This window comes from Coffea eugenioides, chromosome 2 (genome assembly GCF_003713205.1).
Source record: "Coffea eugenioides isolate CCC68of chromosome 2, Ceug_1.0, whole genome shotgun sequence".
NCBI lineage: Eukaryota > Viridiplantae > Streptophyta > Magnoliopsida > Gentianales > Rubiaceae > Coffea > Coffea eugenioides.
Window position 1 is genome coordinate 20432626 of NC_040036.1, and position 22288 is coordinate 20454913.

At 38.0% G+C, this 22288-nt stretch overlaps 5 protein-coding genes across 6 annotated transcripts; 3 read left to right on the plus strand and 2 right to left on the minus strand.

Moving 5' to 3' along the window:
* Positions 1 to 2562: 2562 nt before the first annotated feature.
* On the minus strand, positions 2563 to 4620 carry LOC113761336 (classical arabinogalactan protein 9). The gene is made up of 2 exons (XM_027304285.1): positions 3810 to 4620; positions 2563 to 2868 (listed from the first exon to the last, which is right to left on the minus strand). The coding sequence occupies exons 1-2, from the start codon at positions 4428 to 4430 to the stop codon at positions 2785 to 2787; spliced, it is 705 nt and encodes a 234-aa protein (XP_027160086.1). The 5' UTR covers positions 4431 to 4620; the 3' UTR covers positions 2563 to 2784.
* Positions 4621 to 10896: 6276 nt separating this feature from the next.
* On the plus strand, positions 10897 to 13359 carry LOC113761384 (upstream activation factor subunit spp27). Its single transcript, XM_027304346.1, has 2 exons — positions 10897 to 11384; positions 12933 to 13359. Exons 1-2 carry the CDS (start codon positions 11085 to 11087, stop codon positions 13050 to 13052), a joined length of 420 nt encoding a protein of 139 aa, XP_027160147.1. The 5' UTR covers positions 10897 to 11084; the 3' UTR covers positions 13053 to 13359.
* Positions 13360 to 14208: 849 nt separating this feature from the next.
* Positions 14209 to 17108, plus strand: LOC113763783 (pentatricopeptide repeat-containing protein At5g02860-like). Its single transcript, XM_027307708.1, has one exon. The coding sequence runs from the start codon at positions 14322 to 14324 to the stop codon at positions 16818 to 16820; it is 2499 nt and encodes an 832-aa protein (XP_027163509.1). The 5' UTR covers positions 14209 to 14321; the 3' UTR covers positions 16821 to 17108.
* A 1524-nt stretch (positions 17109 to 18632) lies between these two features.
* Positions 18633 to 20363, plus strand: LOC113761396 (3-oxo-Delta(4,5)-steroid 5-beta-reductase-like). The gene is made up of 2 exons (XM_027304363.1): positions 18633 to 18908; positions 19081 to 20363. The coding sequence occupies exons 1-2, from the start codon at positions 18870 to 18872 to the stop codon at positions 20203 to 20205; spliced, it is 1164 nt and encodes a 387-aa protein (XP_027160164.1). The 5' UTR covers positions 18633 to 18869; the 3' UTR covers positions 20206 to 20363.
* Positions 20364 to 20542: 179 nt separating this feature from the next.
* Positions 20543 to 22067, minus strand: LOC113761397 (zinc finger SWIM domain-containing protein 7). 2 transcript variants are annotated; one of them, XM_027304364.1, is made up of 5 exons: positions 21892 to 22067; positions 21730 to 21751; positions 21543 to 21648; positions 21348 to 21455; positions 20543 to 21162 (listed from the first exon to the last, which is right to left on the minus strand). In XM_027304364.1, the coding sequence occupies exons 1-5, from the start codon at positions 21950 to 21952 to the stop codon at positions 21061 to 21063; spliced, it is 399 nt and encodes a 132-aa protein (XP_027160165.1). In that variant the 5' UTR covers positions 21953 to 22067; the 3' UTR covers positions 20543 to 21060. The 2 variants fall into 2 exon arrangements, with proteins under 2 accessions (XP_027160165.1, XP_027160166.1); XM_027304365.1 differs by having other exon boundaries at positions 21726 to 21751.
* Positions 22068 to 22288: the final 221 nt, after the last annotated feature.

The window sequence follows — 22288 nt, forward strand, 5'->3', positions numbered from 1 at the left end:
TATTCAATCTTAGACCCAGCCCAAAATAAATGTTTAATTCAATAAGAAAGTTCTAGAGTTGTAAACGAATAAAATTGAATCGAATTTTCAAACTGTCAGGCTCGATTTGCATTTTTAAGCTAAGTTGGATTCAATTTAACATTCAATAGATTTGAGTTTGATTCAATAGTTGAAAATTCTATTCATTTTTTAATTCTAATACTAAATTATCACTAATACGTATATTATATTTATATAAGAAACTAATAAATGCTTAAATATACATAAAATATTAATAAATATTTCAAATAAAATTTATTAAAAATTACTCGAGTCTTATCAAGTCGTAACAAGCCAAATATGTACAAGTTTGAACTCGAGTCGATACTTTGATCGAATCTTAATTCCTATCGGAATTTAAGTTATAACTCGTTGAAAATCGTAATCAAATTGAATGCTTAACAGATCAAGCTACAACTGTTCATTGAGGGTTCTATTCGTTTGCACCCCTAATTTCGACTAAACGCTTTATTTTATTTTTTTTAACACTCCCACACCTGAGGAAAAATAGTGGATAGAACAATTAATATATTTCTACCGGATTGATCATATGTAATGTTATTGCCAATATTCATCGACTGTTAGTGTCGTGATCATATTTCATTGGAGTACGTCAAATAGGTTCAAAAAACCACCTTAGATAGTTTTAAAAGGAATTTAAAACCTTAAACCAACTGGAGTTATATCTTCCTAAACCTTTGCTTAGTTTGTTTCCCTAATGTTTTGCATCTTACTCGTCTCTCTCGGTCCATTTTTCCGGTAGGGGGTGACCTGAAGGCAAAACTTAGAATGTCGTTAATGTGTAAATACACTATGGCCGCCACAACACCTGATAGATCTGCTTTAAATTAAAGCCTTTAATCTGGTAAGGGCGTGTCAAATTCATTCACCACTCACCACTCTCCAATCATCGCTGTGTCATACCAAAACCAAAACGTGTTCCTAGTTTGCTCTGCAAGCAATTTTAGCCCAAAATCTTCTCCGCAAGTCAGTGATTGAACACCCCAGAATCCTTTTGGGCGTAAGTAACAGCCCACAATTCCTCAGTGTTTTAAAGCTCGGAACGGACGGGCCGATTTGACGGATTGACCGAACTGGATAGGTGTTCAGTCCGAATGGAAATAAAAAACCAGGTGACAGAGATTCGGTCAAGAACCGGGTCCAATCGGGGTTAAACCAAAAAACCAAATTTGGCCATAAAAGTCCAGTTCTATTTTCCCAAGTTTCTAAATTTTTTTCAGGCCAAAGAAAAAAAAATCAGCCTCTCTTCCCCAGTCTTCAAATGAATCTACAATGGAGGAACGAATCTGCAATGGAGAAGTTGCTGCATCCACATTCCTTAAAGAAAACTAAGGGAAAGAAGAAACAGATCTAAAAATCTAAAACCAAACCAAGGGGAGAAAGCAGAAAATAAAAAGAACAAAGAGATAGAAGGGAAAGTAAAAGAACAAGAACTTTTCAGATTTCTGTTTGCTTAGATAAAGACAAGAAAGTCTACCATGAAACTGATAGGAAGAAATTTTTGACACGAAAAGAAACGAAGGAAAAGACGAAAGTTGAAATTGGAAGATGAAACTCATGAAACAGAGTCCGACGGCTGAGAAATAAAGGCCATTAGAGAATGAATTAGAGTTAGACCTCCTAAGGTTTTCAGTATTTTATTCTTCTCCCTGCCCTGAATATTTTGGATAACTATACAAGTTCCTAAGATATTTCTTGATTTTCATTTGCAACATTAATCGTAAATACACTCTCAAAAAGATGTTTTTCAACTTTTTAAATATTTGATTTTAACCCCTTGATGTTTTAAATAATCGTAAATACACTCTCAAACTTCTGTGTGCAGATTTAACTTTTATATTTTTACAAATGAGTCTCAATTTATTCAGCCTCTTGAAAAAAAAAATACAATATGCATTGGAATCTTAAAAACATTAACCAACAAATTAAAAATTTTGATTTTATGTTTTATTTGAAATTCTTATTAACTAGTTGATATTAATTATCATTTCTTGAGTTTACAATTAAGTTATCTTTTTATGAACTTGATGGGCAAGGAATATGATCGTGAAAATGAATTATTACTACACTTATAGTCAATTTTCTATGTTATTTACTTAAATAAAATTAATATATACATATATTTTATAGACGATATCATGATGGCGTCATTAGATTCTTATAACGATTCGACCTCGATCGAATCCATTGATCCTGATCCCTGAACGTGTCCGAGTCACTGTTCGTGTTTGGTTCGAGTTTCAAAACATAGCAATTCCTTGCTCCTGCGTGAGGATATCCTTTTGCCTAGTTTTTACAAAGTAGAACGATTACACGTACTGACTTGCATCTGGATACATGTCATCTTAATTATTAACACACACACACACACACACACGGAGAATGTTAAGACCATATCATCGCAGTGAGTTGCATTTCCTTTTATTATTTTGTTATGCGATTTGACAAATTGAAAAAGAAAATAAAGGAAAGGACTACCTAAAAAGCACAAGAGTCCAAGACTAAAAAACAACTCGAGAATAATGTGGGCCAAAAAAAAAAAAAAATCAACCCCTCAATTCATACACAAAAAAGCTCCATATAAGCCTCTCAAAGAATTGAAGTGAATGCGTAAATCGAGTACAACAGGTAAAAAGTCCATCCAACGAGCTAATCAAAATGATGGCAAGCAATATGAGCAGTAATACTTAGTAAGAAATGTAGATGACAAAGACAAGATTTGATCTAAATTAGGAAATATAGGACAGTCCATCCAAAGGCCAAGCTCGATATAATCTTGGCCGACGACTCTATGCTCTCTGCTCCACTCTGCATTCAGCAAGCAAAAACCAACACCCAATTAGATATTTTTAACACTAGTGGGAATCCACAATGATTATGATTATGATTATGCTGCACAACTCAAAACTGCGACAAGTATCTAATAACCAAGAAAACCACCATAACATCTGTTTCGAGCTCCTCCTCGACAACACTTTAATTGAGCTGTATGGATGAACAAACAAATTAGTGTGCCTTATGCCTCCGTCTCTGTCCTGCCTTAACTTGCATTTTGTGACTAGATTCTTCTCTGTTTTTTTTTTCTTTTCTTTAAAAAAAAAAAAATTTAATGTTTAAGGACATTTTGCTTATCCATCGATCTCTTACTATTAGAAACGGTCTTGACCTTAAGAGAATCAGAACAGCGTAACGGGAACCAAGGGGCCACTCGAGGCACCATGAATTATCCATTTCTGAAATAGATCTGCTACCTTTCCTCCCTCACCAATAATATTCTACTCCCAAAAAGACTAAAAACCGATTGAAAGAAAAATTTTTGAACAACTTTTAATACAAAAAAAATTCACTCATAAGATCTACAGTTCCCACGCGACACATTAAATTCAATCACGCTTATAAATTTTTTTTTTCACTGCATCAAGGTGGGAAAAAAAAATGTTAAAAGTGATCAAATCTAACATATTACTACTATTTGTCTTGGAGAATGTACTACTTAAACGGCGCCGAAGTGATCAAATTCAGGGAGGGGCAGTGCAAATTAGTATTATAGCCGTATATAGTTTCGGTTACTTATACAAAGGCTTCGATGCATGGCAGTGTGTAGATATATATAGCCGTGGAATGAGTAAATGAACTAAGTACGGGGCGGATCAAAAGTGCATTTTTCCCACATATAATATAATAATAGTCGATTGTTAAATTAAACTACAGAAAACACAGTGACGCAATCAGTGTTGTAGCTGGAATACCTGATCAGTGGCTGATGGAGCAGGGGCGGTAGTGCCCAGGCTGGGAGCAGGAGCTGGAGCTGCCGTCGGAGGAGACGGAGGACTCCGCAACAAAGGCGACGGCGCTGGGGATGTCGGCGTAGCGGGAGCTGGTGAGGGAACAGAAGCTGGCGGGGCAGCCAGTGGTGCGGGTGTAGATGCCGGTGGCGGGGGAGTGGCTGGCGGAGGTGGTTGAGATGGAGGAGGGGAGGCCGGAGCTGGAGGAGGAGGGGAAACCGGTGGAGGAGAGCTGACTTGAGGAGGAGGTGAAGCCGGTGGTGGGGAGCTCACCGGAGGAGGGGAGGAAGCAGGCGGCGGTGAAGCCTGGACCGGGGGTGGAGAAGTGACAGCTGGCGGAGGCGACGACACTACGGGAGGAGGAGATGAAGGTACAGGGGGCGGGGATGATGTTGGAGTTGGAGGTGGATTGTTGGTAGGGGGAGGTGAAGCTGTGGGAGTAGGAGGAGCAGGGGGAGCTGTGGTGGGTGCAGTGGGAGTAGGAGGAGAGGGAGTAGTGGTGGGTGGGCTGGGCGGAGCTTGGCCACCGACGCCGGCGACGATAACGCAGATGAAACCTAAGAGGAGAACACCTCGTGGCTCCATGGAAACACGATGAGGGAACGGCAAAATGGGAAATAAATTGTAGTGATGTTATATTCTCAGCAGAAGACCACCGCACTCCCACTGTGTGAGTATGTGAGATGGAGGGACAGTGATGCGAAGACAGGGGAAAGCCAAAGGCCAGGGACTGCTTTATATAGGCGGGTTTCGTTTTACATCGCCATGCCCAGGTGTATTTTTTTGGTTGCAATGGCTGTATATGGAGGCATGGCATATATAGCGGGTAATTTGAAGAAAGTTGGCAGGTCTGTATCGTATCTTAAACCTTGCAAGTATTTGGCAGTTGTGTACTGGTTGTTTGATGGTGATGGACTAATAGTATAGTATTGTGTGATTTTGTTTATGTGAGTACCAAACTGACGTTAGATCTCCGGTGGCTGTGTCTAGCGTCTGATTACGGAATGCCAGATAGGTTGCATGTACATGTAGGATCCCACGGGATCTCTGTGTCTATAGTTAATGAAAGGATTGTAGTTGTTTCTTAAAACTTACCCATGCACTATAACTCTCTTAATTTTTAAATTGTATTGCTCGAGATTTTTTCTCATCTCAAATTTAATGTAAGGGAGGGTTTCAACCCCTATTCTACAATTAAGATTATAACTTATGCGCCTATAATGATCAACTTACGTAAAGCAAGTCAGTTGAATTTGTTTTACTCTCAAGGATCTCAAAGTTCTACAACTCCGAGTTTGGTACACAAGAATGGTTTGGGAAGGAAAGACCATTCCAAACTGCCCATTCCATTCCGAGTTTGATTTAGATCACTTAGGTGCTATTTGGTAAAAGGAAATCGGAATCAGGAATTGAAATAATTCTATTTTTTGTTGTTTGGGTTACATGTATTAGATTCATAATTTTGGAGTGAATCATTAAAATTTGAAAATTCTCAATTCCCAACAAATTTTTTGGGTCGGGAGGGGGGGAGGGTGGGGTTGGTAGATTCTCAAATTTGACTCGAAAACTTCAAAAAAAAAAAAGAAAACATATAGTTTTCATCACTCTATCACGTCGGTCCAACCTCCATGGTAGCACCTTAGTATCAGATTTCCTCTTTCATCTTTTCTCTCTCATCCCATCTTCTAGAACATGTTTTCATTATCATTCTATTCTCTCTTCACTTTTTATCCAACCCTCCATGGCAGCAGTTCCACCCCATCTGGTTCTTTCTCTTCTTTCTTGTCAATCTGTCTCTCGCTTTCTCTTTTCACTCTCTTTCTCTTTCCTTCAATACTCTATGGTGGCCACTTCTCTCCATCTAGTTCTCTCTTCTCTCTTTTTTTTTTCTTTTTATATAATCCTTTCTCTCATCTCTTGTTAGTCGCTCTCCCATGTTCCATAGATTGCAAGGTTGATTGGTGAAACATGAATACTTAAGAGCTGGGAAAAAGGAAGTAGGACAAGGGAAAGAAGAAAAAAATAAAGATAAGAAAATGAAAAATAAGTTGATTTCAAAACCTTTTAAATATATACCAAACACTAATCGTTGTAATGATACTTTTGATCAAACCTCATACTAAATTTTTGGACATGATTCCAGTTACAATTATGATTCCTAGGTTTGAACCAAGCTCCCCTTTAATGAATTTTTTTTTCCCCTTGAAATGCTAATTCTAACCTTTTTTTTTGGAAGTATATTCCTCTTTCCAAATTTATCCTATAATGCCCAAAATAGTAGGACGCTAATTTTACCCTTATAAATTTTTTACTGCATCACCATATTTTAGGATATTTGTGAGCTCAATTAATAATTGAATGTAATTTTTTCTTAATAAATAGTTTTTCTTGTTTTTAGAATAAGTTTTCTTTTTTAACTAGCAAACAAATATTTTAAGATAATTTATTCTCTGACTTCAAACAATTGAGCAAAAATTTTTTGAATGTCATATCAAAAAATGAAAAATAAAATTTAAATTTAAAATATATTTATTTAGCTTTATGCAATTTATATTTTATATTTCCAATGGATGCAAAATTTTAACTTAAAAGTCTATATGCTAGAATGAATCGAGTAGTACAATTGAAAATTTTAAATATCAACCATTGGTTATTTTGAAAACAAAAGATGTCCACGTAAATAAACAAATACTACAAAGTAGAACAGATAAAACATATTGTGTCCTATTAACTATTTCAGAGCAATTAGGTCAAGTTTATATTAATTGTATTTCATACTGACATCTAAATATTGATTATATCAAATATTAAAAAAATTAATGAATATTCCATTCTAACTTGAATACCAGATACTAGAATGATAAATTTTTTCCTACCATTTTAGATTAAAAAAAAGTATTTTGACTGGAAAGACTTTCTCATTCTAAACATTTCTGCGTACGTTCTTAATTTAAACACATAAACCGTTAAAGTTGCCCTATGACTAACCAAAAAAAAAATATAGTACTGTCTTGCTCCCAGTTAACAATCTCTGCCACTAGCCTTTTGGGTTAAATTGACAATAGGGGGTTATGTGGTAAAATATCAAATTATATAGGGATAAAAGGTAATTTATCCTTAATTAAACTTGGATAAGTAGTACATAATAGGATGTAGTTTTGTTTAAGTTGGTTTGTTCTTCATCAAAATCTTATTTAAGGTGTAATGAGAGAGGATTCACAAGTGCCATTGGCCTTTTTAGCACTAAATTCGGAATGATAATTGAGAAAACTTTATGTCCGGCTTGTGACATCGAGTCTAGCGATTATGGAAAAACACATGGATTAAAGAATGAAGAAAAGAAAATAAGGGGATATTTTTGCTCGAAATGTCTCGGCATGTTGCAGATGGGTACATCATGTCATGTATGGTCCAACTAGCATATACTATGCACGAAACGAACTCCCCTAATCCCCATTCCCCCACCGGCCAGCCAGCCACCACATCAAAAGCACAAGGAAATGTCCCCGTTCCTAAGAGTGGCCAAAAAGACAGTTTGTTCGTACTATATTTCGTTAAGGCGAAGGAAGGACAGAAAAATGGAAATTGCAAGAAGGAATTTTCAGTAATGAGTTGTGACATAATTGCTGTGCAGCACACTCAGTTGGTGGGATTCATCATATATGGGAAAAAAAGGTCATCTAACAGACTCGGAATCACTTTCCAATCTCTGCATACGCGTCAAGGTTGTGTTGGGTTGGGTTTGGTGTTGATTTGGATGGAAGGAAAGGCTGTGCCTCCAGAGACAGCTTGGAAATCTGTTCACTCCACCTTCTTCAACTGCCATAACCATTGCCCAACCTTTCGAGCCTACGCAACAATCCATTTGGTCTACATTTGTTCTTTAGTCTTGACATCCTCAAAAACATCCGCATTGATATCAGTTTTCAGAATATAGAACGAATTCTGGGACAAATCAACCAACTCGGGATATGCATGTCTTATTTTTCAAAGGCATCCATTTCTTTTGAAAGCAAAAAAAAAAAAAAAAAGAATATGCATTACTCGTGAATAATAATGACACAGTTGCCGTGAAGGAGATAATTAACTGGTGACATCATTCATGCATGAGACACTTTCAAAGGTGCTAATCATGTTGCATGATTCCATAGATGGGTCCTTAATATCATTTCATATTAGTAGAATGATTATATATACCCGTTTAACCACAGGGAATGATGAATATCATTTGACTTTCTTTCATGGAGGGATTTCATTAAAACTTTATAATCATCCTCCCGTTTGCATGTTGTAGTAATGTAAATGAAAATTACTTGAATAAAGTTTCTTCAAACTGAAGATAAAGTAAGTGTACCTGACCATTTACTATATATATATTGTACCTTTCCGCCTGGATTAGGGTTTAAGCCAAAAGCACTTAATTAGCTGTTTTACAATAACGTGTAGCTCTGACGTGACTGCTAACCCATGCAAATAAAATTTAGATGAATTTATGGGCATTTTGTGCCAACAGACCCTGTGTATTTAGCAGTAATAACACTACGTAATTTCAGTTTAGACTCCTCAACCACAGTGAACCGAGTTAATTAGTCCCTAGGACAGAAAAAAAAATGAAAGGAAAACACCAATGGCAATGAATCACGTACCGGCGAAATAAAACAAAAGGTTGCGTCGACATATGGCAGTAGCAAGTCAATTTCAAGCTTGATGATTGGCAATTAATGGAGATTGGTGCTAACCATAAAGGAGAAAATAACACGATCGATGAATGGAACGGGGCAACTGACTGAATCGGTATGGGTCCGGAAAGAGATCAAAGGGAAACAACCATAAAGTCTCTTTCTCCCTAAATCTCAAACAGCGTAGAGTGCAAGATACTATTGGGAATTTGGGATGGATACTTCTCGTTTTAAGGATCATTTTTGTGGGATTAATCTGCTAATCTCAATGATGACGTTACGTGCCATCCTGGACTTGTTGTAACATTCCTTTCTCCTGCTGTCTTCTGCCCGTTTTCCGTCCTCATTTTCTGATGAGGTGACTTTCTTCTTTTTTTATTTTGGAATTGTTGGAATCAATATATAGCAACAGTTATGCCCGTTTCATTTTTTTAAAGAGAAAATTCCAATCCTTACAACTGAAAGGGAGAAAGAAAAGAGCTTAAGAATAGAATCAGATAAATGTCCCTATCAGATGGATATGCTTTTCAACAACATGTACATCGACATATATAATAGGTGGCTAGAATTTTCAGCATGTAGTTAATTAAGTTTGCCTTGGTTTAGTAGGTGAGATCGAGGCTCTAAGAATTTAGAAGTTTGGCATTCAAATTCCTCCTTCCCCCTCTCTATTTCTTAAATTACACCCTTTCGCTGATAAAAAAAATTTAAAAAATTGAGTCTAGTTTCAATTCGATTTGATCAGAATCAAGTTTTTATCTCGTTCAGATTTCCCCCTCCCCTCAAAAATTTAAAATTCTTTTCTTATGGAACAAAACAAAAAAATTCCTCCCTTTAATTCTTTTGCTCTTATGTAACATTGTCAACGCAAAGTGTGTTTTTATCGTTAATTAAATGACAAGAATTATTCTTGGATCCTGTGAAAGTATGAGCAATTTACACCTCCCATGTTAATCCTCAGATGTGTTTGAGCATTAAATAATTCTTAGTAAGATTGTTTTGATAGTGGCAGATGTGTATTAGCTTTTGCATTCACACAAATTAGAGGTCATGAATTTATTCACGCAAAATCATGATTGAACCATTAAAACGAATTGAAATGCATTTGTTGTTTATTATGAAACAAGTAACATGTGAAATGATAATATATAATCGACACAATATTACACCCTAAGAGAAATGCAAAATTGCACAATTAAATTTTCAAGGAGGGAACATTGGCAATCTATTCGTTTCACCTTCACTTGGAAGAATTACAACGAATATAATGTCATCGATAAAACTTTTATGAACTGATATTGCATACACTAGCAATTTTAGATGCATGCTCCATATGCAGAGTTTGGTGTGCAATTATGATCTGTCATTGTATACACTGACAGTACCAGAAAGATTAATTCTAAAGTTATGATAACAAAAAACTAGCAAATTAGAGATCAAAAATCTATATGAATAAGTATTCAATAACTCGTATTTCTTCCTAGACAACCCGAGGAGTAGGAATGCCAATGAGTCGAGTTTAATCGAATAACTCGCAACTTTGTTCGGTCAAAAATCAAGGTCGAATTTGTATTGATTGAGTTCGAGCAGCTTTAGTTGCTCGATGAGTTCAAATGCGAGTCTAATATGTGAAACTCAAAAACTCGTCGAGTTCAATCAAGTTTCACATATATATATTTTTTATAATTTTTTATTTATTAATATAAAATATCTATTTTATCCCTTATTTAAATATATACATAATATAAATTTATATTTTTTAAACTCGATTTGATTCAATTAAACTCGAATCAAGCTTAATTGGACTCGATTTGCACATGTTTGAACTTGAGTAGGGTCGATTTGCACATGTTTTAACTTGAGTAGGGTAAAACAAAATCAAACTCAAGTTATCTTAATTGATTTTGAGTTTGATCTTAAGTTGAATTCTACTCGGACTCAATTACCCCCGTAAGGAGTGCTCTTTAATGAAAGAAAACCAGAATCGTGGGCTCTATCTTACATTCTGTACCAGTCCAATCCATTCCCAGCAAACAACGAGATGGTATTGCATGTTGTGCTCCAAAAGTTTGGTTACATGTACGAGGATTGGACTCTTCTGACCACAGAGACCAGACCAAAGAAATCCATTTGTAGAGAAGTTTTTGCTAGAAGCCCAATTACTGTTTGCTTGAAGCCTTGACTTTTGCGCTGGAACATGGCCTGGTCGGAGTTAAACTGGGGAGGGAAGCCATTACCCGGGGGACGACAGTGAAGGGTAGTTTCGTAAATACACAGGGACAATGACGTCCAGTCCCCCGGACACGGGTCGAAATCTAAAGGCGGGCTGAGTAGTCAGTGCCCTTTTCACGCGCACAAAGAACCCTTGGGTTTCCCTCCCACTCTTATCTTCTCCTTGTCTTCCCCCAGTCACTCCTCAGACCTCACTCTCTGCAATTTCTATTCAAAAGAGAGGGGACAAAAAAAAAAAAAAAGAGAAAATATTCGCTAGAGAAAATAGTAGTAGTAGTAGTATCCTTTTATCAATAAACCAATAATTTGTATACATCAGCAGCTAAGAATGGCAACAATCTCTTTGGGGATTTCGGCGAGCTTTCTGACTAAAGAAACGCCGTCGTCGTTTTCAGTCAGTCTTGCCCCTCCCGTCGCTGTGCGTGCAAAGCTGCGCCCTTTGCGTACTGTGACCCTCGCCACCGTCTCCAAACCGGCTGCCGAGACCAAGAAGCGCGAGCCCAGAGGCATTATGAAGCCGCGCCGTGTCTCCCCGGAAATGCAGGCCTTCCTCGGAGGGGTTTCTGAGATCCCTCGTACTCAAGCCCTCAAGGAGATTTGGGCTTACATCAAACGCCACAATCTTCAGGTATCCCCATTTGTCTTCGAACCCTTCTTCTCTGCTTCTTCACTTTTTCCTTGGTATTTGTAAGCGAAGCTCATATTGTTATGTTATGCCCCCATAATCAGATATTTTTTAATTTCTGGCTCTTGGGTTTGCTTACCTGTTGAATCGTGTCTGATCTTCTGCGGTTTTCCCCTACTTTTTTGGATATTTGTTCACTTTGGCAAGGTAAAAGCAATTAATCCTCTTGTGATGTGAATGTCGGCTCTTTTCAGATGTTTGATACCTTGCATCTTTGAAGTAGTTATATTTGCTGCTTTGGAATGCTGGAACTGGCTTTTCTTGTCCGCTTCACTTAATAGTTACTAATGTACGAAAAATGCTATAGGATTAGGATGTCTGTTAACTATGCATTTTTTGCCTGTGTCCCGTTCCCTGGGAAGCCAATACTTGCGGTGTATGGGCGTTTATCTGTTCGAGTATTACATATGGCTGATACTGGAGAATGTACAGCGATGCCCTTCTGCTTTATGCGTCGTGTATGCTTGTTTTTGTTCTTTGGATAGTTAATAGTGTTGGGAGCAACTAACATATTTAGAGGCCACAAAAGGTTATTTTTTTGTTTTGTTTTGTGATTATTTGTTTTTATTGCAAATTTGCAGATGACATTGGTTTCACTCAATGAACTGCAAAGAAGTTCTTGAATTGAAACTACTTGTTTTGTGATTATTTGTTTTTATTGCAAATTTGCAGATGACATTGGTTTCACTCAATGAACTGCAAAGAAGTTCTTGAATTGAAACTACTTGTCTATATGATTGGATTGCATGTTCTTAAATGAGACATGAATTTAAGTAATTTAGAGTCTTTTTGATCTCTGCAATTGCCAAAATGTTGCAGACTCTGTTTTCATTGACTTTTAAATTGACTGAATTAAGTGATTAACATGGAACCTGTGATTTACCAATTTACCAAGGCACTGAGCTCTGAAGCCTGATTTGCACATAAACATACTTCAACATGTTGCGAACTATATTGCTGATGAGTCCAGATTTATCTTGTTCAATGTGAAGCTAGTCCTTGAGCTTGGTTTATTCTGTCTGGCTGGTTGTACACATGCTAAATTGCTGTTAATAATGTTGAAAATGTTTTTATTTATGGACATGCCTGTGTTGTCTGCTTTATGAACTTTTTTCTAAGTTTTCCTTGGATTGTGGTGGTTTTATTTAATTGGCTTTGTTCTTGAATGCAGTTCATCAAAGGTGCAGTAAATAAAGATATTGAATATGTGTGTAATGACTTCGAGATACATGATGTGTTTACTGGTTGACAGCCTTTTTTTTTCTTTCTTTCTTTCTTTCTTTTTGTTGGGGGATTGGGGGGAGGGGGGGGGGTAAGTTATAGGGTTTATGTCTTGTTGAACCCTGACTGATATACAAAGTAGAGTTTTGTTCTTCTAGCTGGTGGTCGCGGGCCTCGTGGCAGGTTTTAAGGGCCCATCATTGTTGTGCTTATACAATTGATTGTCTTGTTGTGCTGATGACTTGGTATGTCCATTTTAAAACAAAACAGGATCCTGAGAACAAGAAGGTGATTATTTGTGATGAGCAGCTGAAGAAGATTTTTGGAGGAAAAGATCGTGTTGGGTTTCTTGAGATTGCAGGGTTGATTAGTCCTCACTTTTTAAAGTGAAATTGTCACCTTCACATTACTCCACATTTTGCAAGGAAAGCACAGCTTTGTAAATGGAAATTTTGGGACTTGGTTGATGGAATTACTTCTAGGAGATGTTAGTAGTGATTACCACCGCTCTTGCTAGTATTTCCTTCCAGATATTTCAGTACTGCCCCCCATGTGACCAGGATGGATATCCTCCTAGTTTGGATGGATAATTTTGTTTTTGTTTTTGGTTGGGGCAGTCAGAATTTGCATGTGGGCTTACAACTGCCAAATCTGGAATATCAAGTATATTATGTTACCCCGTATTTAGGCGAAATTACCATATGGTTTCGTTTGGATTAACTTTTTTTGGGATGTTTTTGAAAAATTTTACTGTAGCAGAATTTTTAGAGTATATTTTGGAATATTTTTAGAATATATTTTAAAATATTTAAGAATAGTAGATTTTTTAGAATATATTTTGAGATATTTTTTAAATATTAAAAAAAAATAAGGTTACTTTTTTAGAGTGCCTTTTAGAGTAATTTTTATAGTATTTGAAAACTAATTTTTAAAAAACTCAATGATCCAAAAATACGTGTTGGTGTGTAGCCATATGGCGCCGCCAAGGCAACTTCATTTCTCTTCTGCTTTTACGCCTGCTCCTGTTTCATCATCCCATGTCCCTGAATTTTCTTATTGGTAGCTTCATTGGATGAGGCTATTATTTTTTGGGTTAGGCCTAGTTTATGTTGAGTTTAACCTGGACCAAACCCAACCCAATTGATTTTTAATTATTCTATTCTAACTTCAATATTATTATTGTGTTAATTTTAAGTGTCATTAATTATTTTTTCTCACTCACACAATAATAATAATAATATGGTAATGTCCAACCAAATAAATGCCCCTGCGCGTGTATATATATATATATATATATATATATATATATATGTTTTTAAATCCATAATCAAATAATACTTTTTTTTTCTATTTAAAATAAAACAAGTGCTGCGCAAGAAAATGAAAGTGGAAAAACACAAACGTCACCAAATTTGGCCCAGCGGATGGAGATATTTTCATCTTTTGGAATCGAAATGAACGAACACCAATCATGACATGGGTCTAATGTCTAAAAGACGCATTAAAGCTTCTTGTTAAGCTTCTCATTCTTCTTATTACAGTCGTTGGCACTAGAACAGGTGATGCCACCGGCTGGGTCGAACATTTTTTACCCGCTGGTCTCTGCTCCCTCTTGCTCGAGTTCCTTCCCTGAGTTGGATTGGAGCAGAAATTGTGTTAATGGCAGAGAAGCTAGCACTTCCTCTCCTACTTCCAAATCCGCCACCCCCAAAGCCTTTCTTTCAAGAACCCCAGCCTCAGTCCACCCCTCTTCCCCACCCCAATACTAGCTCCTTGAACCCTCTCCTCCAAAACCTCCTCGTTTCAGAAACCCACCGAAACCCCACCACTTCTTCCAATCCCAGCCAAACTCATGAAAACCACCCCCAGTCCCCATCCTCCTCCTCCTTTATCCCCCGAACCCGACGGCGTCTTGGCAAGCACCGTGACCTTAATAGAGGGAAGCCCTGGTCTCACCACCGCCTCTCCTGTCAAGGTGAGCGGACTCTCCAGACCCTTCTTGATCCAGAATTCCATGTCGAAAATATTAGCCAAGTGTTGCTTAACTTATTTAATTCTCACGATTTTGGTAAGAACCAACAAGGTCCGGAATTCTGCACTGAAACTTTGAGCTTAGACATCTTGGGTTTAGTCAAGGGCTTAGGGTATTATAAGAAATGTGACTTGGCAATGCATGTCTTTGAGTGGGTTGTGAATCGTAGCGATTCACATCTTCTGTTGAGTAATTCTGTTGTAGCTGTGATTATCAGTATGCTTGGGAAAGAGGGCAGGGTTTCGGCTGCAGCTTCTTTGCTTCATAATTTGCATAGAGATGGTTTCCTCATTGATGTCTATGCATATACTTCTTTGATTTCGGCATTTGCTAATAGTGGGAGGTATAGGGAGGCTGTGATGGTGTTCAAGAAAATGGAGGATGAGGGTTGCAGGCCTACTTTGATCACTTACAACGTGATCTTGAAAGTTTATGGAAAAATGGGCATGCCTTGGCATAAGATCATGGAGGTGTTTGATGGTATGAAGGTTTCAGGGGTTGCCCCAGATTCTTATACGTATAATACCCTTATAGCTTGTTGTAGAAGGGGGTCTTTGTATGAGGAGGCTAAAGAGATTTTTGAGGAGATGAAATTGGTTGGCTGTGTGCCGGATAAAGTCACCTATAATGCATTACTGGACGTCTATGGCAAGTCGAGGAGGCCTCATGAAGCTTTGGAGGTTTTGGCAGAGATGGAGGTCAATGGCTTCTCTCCCTGTACTGTGACATATAACTCTTTAATATCTGCTTATTCTAGGGATGGATTGTTGGAAGAAGCAATGGAGCTAAAATCGCAAATGATGGAAAAAGGGATCAAGCCTGATGTGTTTACTTATACCACTCTATTGTCAGGATTTGAGAAGGCTGGTAAGGATGAGTCTGCCATGAAGGTCTTTGATGAGATGAGAGCTGCAGGTTGTAATCCAAATATCTGTACGTTTAATGCCCTTATTAAAATGTATGGCAACCGTGGAAAATTTACAGAAATGATGAAGATTTTTGATGATATCAAGACGTGCAAATTTAGTCCTGATATCGTTACATGGAATACACTTCTTGCAGTGTTTGGACAGAACGGCATGGACTCTGAGGTATCCGGGGTTTTCAAGGAAATGAAAAGAGCAGGCTTTTTAGCTGAGAGAGATACTTTTAACACTCTAATCAGTGCTTACAGCCGCTGTGGGTCTTTTGACCAGGCCATGACTGTCTACAAGAGAATGCTGACAGCAGGGGTGACCCCTGACCTCTCTACCTACAATGCTGTTTTAGCAGCTCTGGCTCGGGGAGGGCTCTGGGAGCAGTCTAACAAAGTGTTTGATGAAATGAAGGATTGTCGATGTAAGCCCAATGAACAGACCTATAGTTCCTTGCTTCATGCCTATGCTAATGGCAAGGAGATTGACAAGATGCATGCTCTTGCAGAGGACATCTACTCTGGTGTTATTGAACCTCATGCTGTGCTTTACAAGACGCTCGTTCTGGTTTATAGCAAAAGTGACCTACTTGCAGAAACAGAACGGGCCTTCCAGGAGTTGAGAAGAAAAGGTTGCTCTGTCGACATAACGACTCTGAATGCCATGGTTTCCATATATGGGCGGCGTCAAATGATCAGAGAGGCAAAAGAAATTATTAATTTCATGAGGGAAAGTGGTTTTACACCTACCTTGACAACTTATAATAGTTTGATGAATATGTATAGCCGGTCAGCAGATTATGAGAAATCTGAAGAAATGGTGAGGGAGCTTTTAGCTAAAGGAGTTAAGCCTGATTTGATCTCGTACAACACGGTGATAAATGCATATTGCAGAAATGGTCGAATGAGGGATGCATCTCGGGTCTTCACAGAAATGAGGGAATCTGGGCTTGTTCCGGATGTTGTCACATATAATACATTCATAGCTAATTATGTAGCTGTCTCGATGTTTGTTGAGGCAATTGATGTGGTTCACTACATGATCAAGCACGGTTGCAAACCAAATGAGAGCACTTATAATTCAATTGTAGATTCGTACTGTAAGCTTGGTCGGAGGGATGAGGCAGTGGTGTTTATTGGTAACCTTCGCGAGCTTAATCCCCATATTTCTAGGGAGGAAGAATGTAGATTGCTGGAAAGATTGAAGAGGTGATTATGGAGCATCTCCTGCTGCTTGTGGAATCGCCTTGCACACGTTCCTTCTGGTCTTGTTGTTTGCCTGTTTATAGCCTGCTCCAACGGAATAATGAGCGGGATGGCATGTTTATGTATAGAATCTTACCCGATCAAGTCATGTTGGACTAATACTTGAGCTTCAGTGCTCATTAGGATGTATAGCTGGCATTAATTAAGCCTTTGTAAACCCATAGGAGATAGAAAACTCTGATGCAAGGTATGTACAATTTCGTTTCAGTAATCAAAGAGGAGATTTGTGAATCAATCTAAGACTTTGTCATTTTTCTGCAATATTTCCTGGGGATACCATACGTCGAACACTTGAATTCTCTGGGAGAACATGGTCTCAGAAAAAGGATGAAATTTGAAGCGGGACACCAAATAGTAAATCAAGATTAGGTACAGCAAAACTACCGAAATCTGGACTTGGAACATGCCGTTAATGATTGACCGAGTGAACGTTAAAAAACCTAATGATGAACTCTATTCAGAATAAAGGTCTAATTCCTACCCTCCATTCCTTCCTTCCATCGCCTTTACAGACTCTATACATACATAAACACTTCTTCTTTTTTAAAAACAAAAAAAAAAAAAAACAACAAATCAGATCACAGGTCCAACTTTGGACTTTTCTTTCTTTCATTTTCTTTCTGTATTCTTCATTGAGGGAGCCCGTTAGACTTTTTGTTACTTGTAAAGCAGTCTAATCTAGACTTTTTGTTGTTATTGTTGTTTTAATTAAAGAAAATAATATTTATTGTCTCCATATTAGCTCGTAGCCTTTGTTAAATTCAATTGTTGGCGTTGGCAAAGCAAAAGTTAATAGCAGCACCTTACTATCTCTCTATCATTATCTCGGGAAGCCGGCAGCCATGTAACGTGTATCAGATGTGGATGCATTATCTTATTAAACCATACAACAATGCAAAACAAATTTGTACCCCTCCCAAAAAAAGGATGAAGAAAAGAATAAGGGATAATATTAGAAACCTCCTTGAGATTTCTCTTAATATCACCTGATTCTCCTAAAGTTTTAAAAATATCACTTATCTTCCTTACTTTTGTTATTTGTGTAACAAAGTGTTTAAAAACTCTAAACTACCCTTTCACTTACTAAATAAAAACATTCGTAACCCACTTTGTTCACTTTCAAAAAACCATCACCTCAAAAACAATTTCTTATGATATTACTAATTACCACATCATAATGCTATAACCCATAAAAATATAAATTTGAAAAAAAAAGATATTTGAAAAAAAATACACTTGTATCAATTTAACTTTATATGCTCAAAATAGATTTCTTATGAATGTATATATATTTTTAATAGCTTCTCAACTCTTACTCAAATCATTAAACTGTACCAACTATTATAAAAATCAACTTAAAATAAGCAAATAAATTAGACTCCACTTTATAACAATCACAAAAAATAAAAGATAAATAAAATTCAATTTATTATAATTTACAAATAAAATATTGCATAGTCATCCAAAAAATGAGTAATAGAGAATGAGGAAGAAAAGGAAAAATAAGAAAGTGACTTTTGTTTCTTTTTTTTTTTTATTTTTGAGCTCCATTTATTTAATATGTTGTGAATTATGTGTCAAATAAGGGTTAATATAGTCTCTTTACAATTATTAGGGATGATAAGTGATATTTTTACAATTTCAAGGGTGTCAAGTGATATTAAAAAGAAGATACTAAAAAAGATTAACAACATCCATTCCAGCCCACAAAAAAAAAAAAAAAAGACTATAATCATCATCATCGTCATCATCATTCATTACACATTTACGCCTAAAGAAATGGGGCATTCGATTGATTTATCAGCGCCGGACTCCTGACTTCACCGCTTTTGTCACTCAGCATCGTCCGCTTCTACACGTCTTCGCCCTTGCCATCAGAAACAAAAGACTCCCTCCCTTCCTTCCTTCCATCGCCTATACAGACTCTATACAGACATAAATACTCCCCACACAACAAAACTCCATTTCATTTCATTTGCATTTCGCCAATCCAAAAATGAGCTGGTGGTGGGCTGGAGCTATTGGCGCTGCTAAGGCAACTTCCTTCTTCATTTCTCCTTCTAATTAGTCTCTGTCTCCGCATTTTCCTATTGCTACCTCCATCCATTAGATAAGGCTAATTAATATCCCCCCACGATCTTTATTCTTTGTTCTTTATTTTTTGTGATTCGGTTATTGATTGATGTATATTTTCCAAATTCGAACAGAAAAAATTCGATGAAGATGATGCACCGCCCCAGTATCAGAGCGTGGCTCTAATAGTTGGGGTCACCGGCATCGTGGGCAATAGCCTCGCCGAGATCCTCCCCCTCGCCGACACCCCTGGAGGCCCCTGGAAGGTCTACGGCTTGGCTCGCCGCCCCAGACCCTCCTGGAACGCTGATCATCCCATTCACTACATCCAATGCGACATCTCTGACCCCCAGGACACCCAATCCAAGCTCTCCCACCTCGACGATATCACTCACCTCTTCTACGTCACCTGGGCCAACCGATCCACCGAACTCGACAACTGCCAGGTCAATGGCAACATGTTCAGGAATTTACTCAGCGCTGTTATCCCCAGTTCCCCAAATTTGCGGCATATTTGCTTGCAGACTGGGAGGAAACATTATCTTGGTCCGTTTGAGTTGTTTGGAAAAGTAGGCCATGATCCTCCTTTCCACGAGGACTTGCCCCGCCTCGACGTCCACAATTTTTACTACACTCTCGAGGATATATTGTTTGAGGAGGTGCAGAAGAAGGAGGGATTAACATGGTCCGTTCACCGACCTGGAAATATTTTCGGATTCTCACCTTATAGTTTGATGAACATTGTTGGAACCCTTTGTGTTTATGCAGCTATATGCAAGCACGAAGGCGCGCCGCTCAAGTTCCCAGGGTGCAGAGAAGCCTGGGACGGGTACTCTGATTGCTCGGATGCAGATTTGATTGCTGAGCATCATATATGGGCCGCGGTTGATCCCTACGCAAAGAATGAGGCGTTTAACGTGAGCAATGGAGATGTGTTCAAGTGGAAGCACTTCTGGAAGGTGTTGGCTGAGCAGTTTGGAGCGGAATGTGGGGAATATGAGGGGGGACCGTTGAGCTTGAAGGAGATGATGAAGGATAAAGGACCTGTCTGGGACGAGATTGTTAGGGAAAAAGGGTTGGTGCCCACTAAATTGGAGGAGGTTGGGGTTTGGTGGTTTGCCGATGTTGTTCTGCAATATCCATGTTTGTTGGATGCCATGAACAAGAGCAAGGAGCATGGGTTTTTGGGATTCAGGAACTCCAAAAATGCCTTCATTTCATGGATTGACAAGGTGAAGGCTTACAAGATCGTTCCATAGTTTGGCCTTTTGTTTTTGAGTTTTGTGATGTTTGATGTGTTCTTAGATATGTTTCTTCTCCAGTAGCTTGCTGTTTAGAAAGGTGAGTAATGATGAAAGATTTTATATCTGGCCACGAGGTTTTAGTTGCAATGTGATCAGTTTCCGCAATTCGTATCTTCTTTCTTTGTTACCCTGCTTTTACTCTAATTGCATGCCCTGATGAATCTGCTCCACAATATGGCCTTGACTTTTTGAGACAATTATAGAGAGACGTATCAATAATGGTAAGTGCTAGAAGCAGAACAGAGGCTAAAATATCCAAGTCTGGTATAAAGTTAAACAAAGAGTAGGAGAAGACAGCAGAACTAGAATGGCACTTTGAACCCCCAAATCTTACACTGATGATGATATGCAATGTACGAAGGGAAAGAAGGCCATGGATGTAACTTTCACTCCCATTACCCTGTGTGTTCTCAAGCAGGATAACATCCTGAACGAATGATCCTAATGCAGAAGATTCCTCTTGCATTGGAGAGTAACACCCCATATCTACGCAAATGCCATACTCAGCAGTGCAGTGACAACCAATTTGATTGCCTCTTGCAACGGACAAGCTGTCCAAATATTCTAGAGTGCATCAACATCAATAGTAGTGGGGGTTCAATAATTTGGAAAGCCACCACAACTATTGACCTTACCCAGGAAATAGCTTTGTTAAGCGTGTGGACAAACACTTGTACATATATACAAAGCAGCATAGATGGAAAGGGAGACTTTCTCAAACAAGATCACCGCATGCTAAAGATTAAAATTTGATTCAATCTCTTCCTTCCGGGGTTGAAATCACAAAAGGTTGTGCTTCAAAAGAGAGGTTCAGAGTTTAGAGAGGAGTAGAGCCAGCTCCTCATCAGGAATTTTAACGTCAATGCATGCTCCGAGGGAAGCAGCTAGTCTTGCAGCTAACTGATGCTTACACTGAGAAACAGCAAAAAAGGGACAGACTAGATGCTCTTTTAACTCGTAGTATCAAATTAAGCATAAATATTTATTAACGAACGAATACTAGTAAACTTATGTAGTCAATAAATAGAAAAAAAAAAAAAAGGGACCAAAATGAAAATGGTTCATATTCTAGTAGTAGAAAAGAAACAGAAACTCACACAAAGCTGTTCTCCCCTGTTAACGACGTCATAGAAGAATGAATAACAAGCACAATAGTGTTCCGGGAAGCACAAGTATTCTTCTTTCCTCCGCGATTCTCCCAAAACCTGATCAAGAAACGAACTTAAGGGTCATGAAAAATGAAAAAAAAAGGGTACATTTATTCTTGATTAAATGAATAAACAGGAACGAACCTGAAAAATGGAGCGGCCGCTGGGTTCACCAGAGATTCTCTTGACTCCTCTCTGATCGACTATCCTCGTCGCTTTCTCCAGATTCTTGCCGAACAAAAAATGCAGTCTACAGACAGAAAGGCTCACATCCATCAACCAATATCAACAGACAAAATTGAGAAAAATAAACACTCGTTGACTCACTCACGTTGAGAGCTGATCATCCGTGACTGCCCAGATTCACAATCACATGTATAAACATCTATTGTTAAACAATATGCAGTCCAGAAATCAATTTATAAAAGAAGAAAAGATGAAGAAGCATTAGAAGACATAAATGAAGAATTGGAATGAGAAGGAAGCAGTGAACCTGAACCCCTTGACTCAATTTCCTTCCACGCTGCTTCTGCAACCAAACTGCTTGTGTTCATTCTCGGAACCAAAACCCTCCCCACTATCTCTATCTCAGACAAACGTCCCGCCAAGGGCCAGAACGCAATGTCTAGTCCTATAGTTAAGGCGCAGTGGCCCAGCACTCCATTTCTCTTTCTTTTTCCATTTTCCTCTCTTCCTCTCTCTCTCTCTCTAAATTTCTTTCTTTATTTGGGTTAATTTTCTTTTCTTTTTTTTTAGAAAAAAAAAAAAAAACATATCTTCCCCCTTTTGAGTGGTGGCAGCTCTTGTGGCAAAATGATTTCGGAATTAAAGTACTCCCAACTTCTTACTTTAGATTCTAATTTTCTCCCAACTTCTTGTGGCAAAGATTA

Coding starts and splice junctions, on each gene's coding strand:
- LOC113761336 (XM_027304285.1), bottom strand. CDS start 4,430: ATGGAGCCACGAGGTGTTCTCCTCTTAGGTTTCATCTGCGTTATCGTC. Junction 2,869..3,809: donor CTCCATCAGCCACTGATCAG/GTATTCCAGCTA, acceptor TGCTGAATGCAG/AGTGGAGCAGAGAGCATAGA.
- LOC113761384 (XM_027304346.1), top strand. CDS start 11,085: ATGGCAACAATCTCTTTGGGGATTTCGGCGAGCTTTCTGACTAAAGAA. Junction 11,385..12,932: donor TCAAACGCCACAATCTTCAG/GTATCCCCATTT, acceptor AAAACAAAACAG/GATCCTGAGAACAAGAAGGT.
- LOC113763783 (XM_027307708.1), top strand. CDS start 14,322: ATGGCAGAGAAGCTAGCACTTCCTCTCCTACTTCCAAATCCGCCACCC.
- LOC113761396 (XM_027304363.1), top strand. CDS start 18,870: ATGAGCTGGTGGTGGGCTGGAGCTATTGGCGCTGCTAAG. Junction 18,909..19,080: donor GAGCTATTGGCGCTGCTAAG/GCAACTTCCTTC, acceptor AAATTCGAACAG/AAAAAATTCGATGAAGATGA.
- LOC113761397 (XM_027304364.1), bottom strand. CDS start 21,952: ATGAACACAAGCAGTTTGGTTGCAGAAGCAGCGTGGAAGGAAATTGAG. Junction 21,456..21,542: donor GCGGCCGCTCCATTTTTCAG/GTTCGTTCCTGT, acceptor TTTCTTGATCAG/GTTTTGGGAGAATCGCGGAG. Junction 21,163..21,347: donor ACAGGGGAGAACAGCTTTGT/GTGAGTTTCTGT, acceptor GCTGTTTCTCAG/TGTAAGCATCAGTTAGCTGC.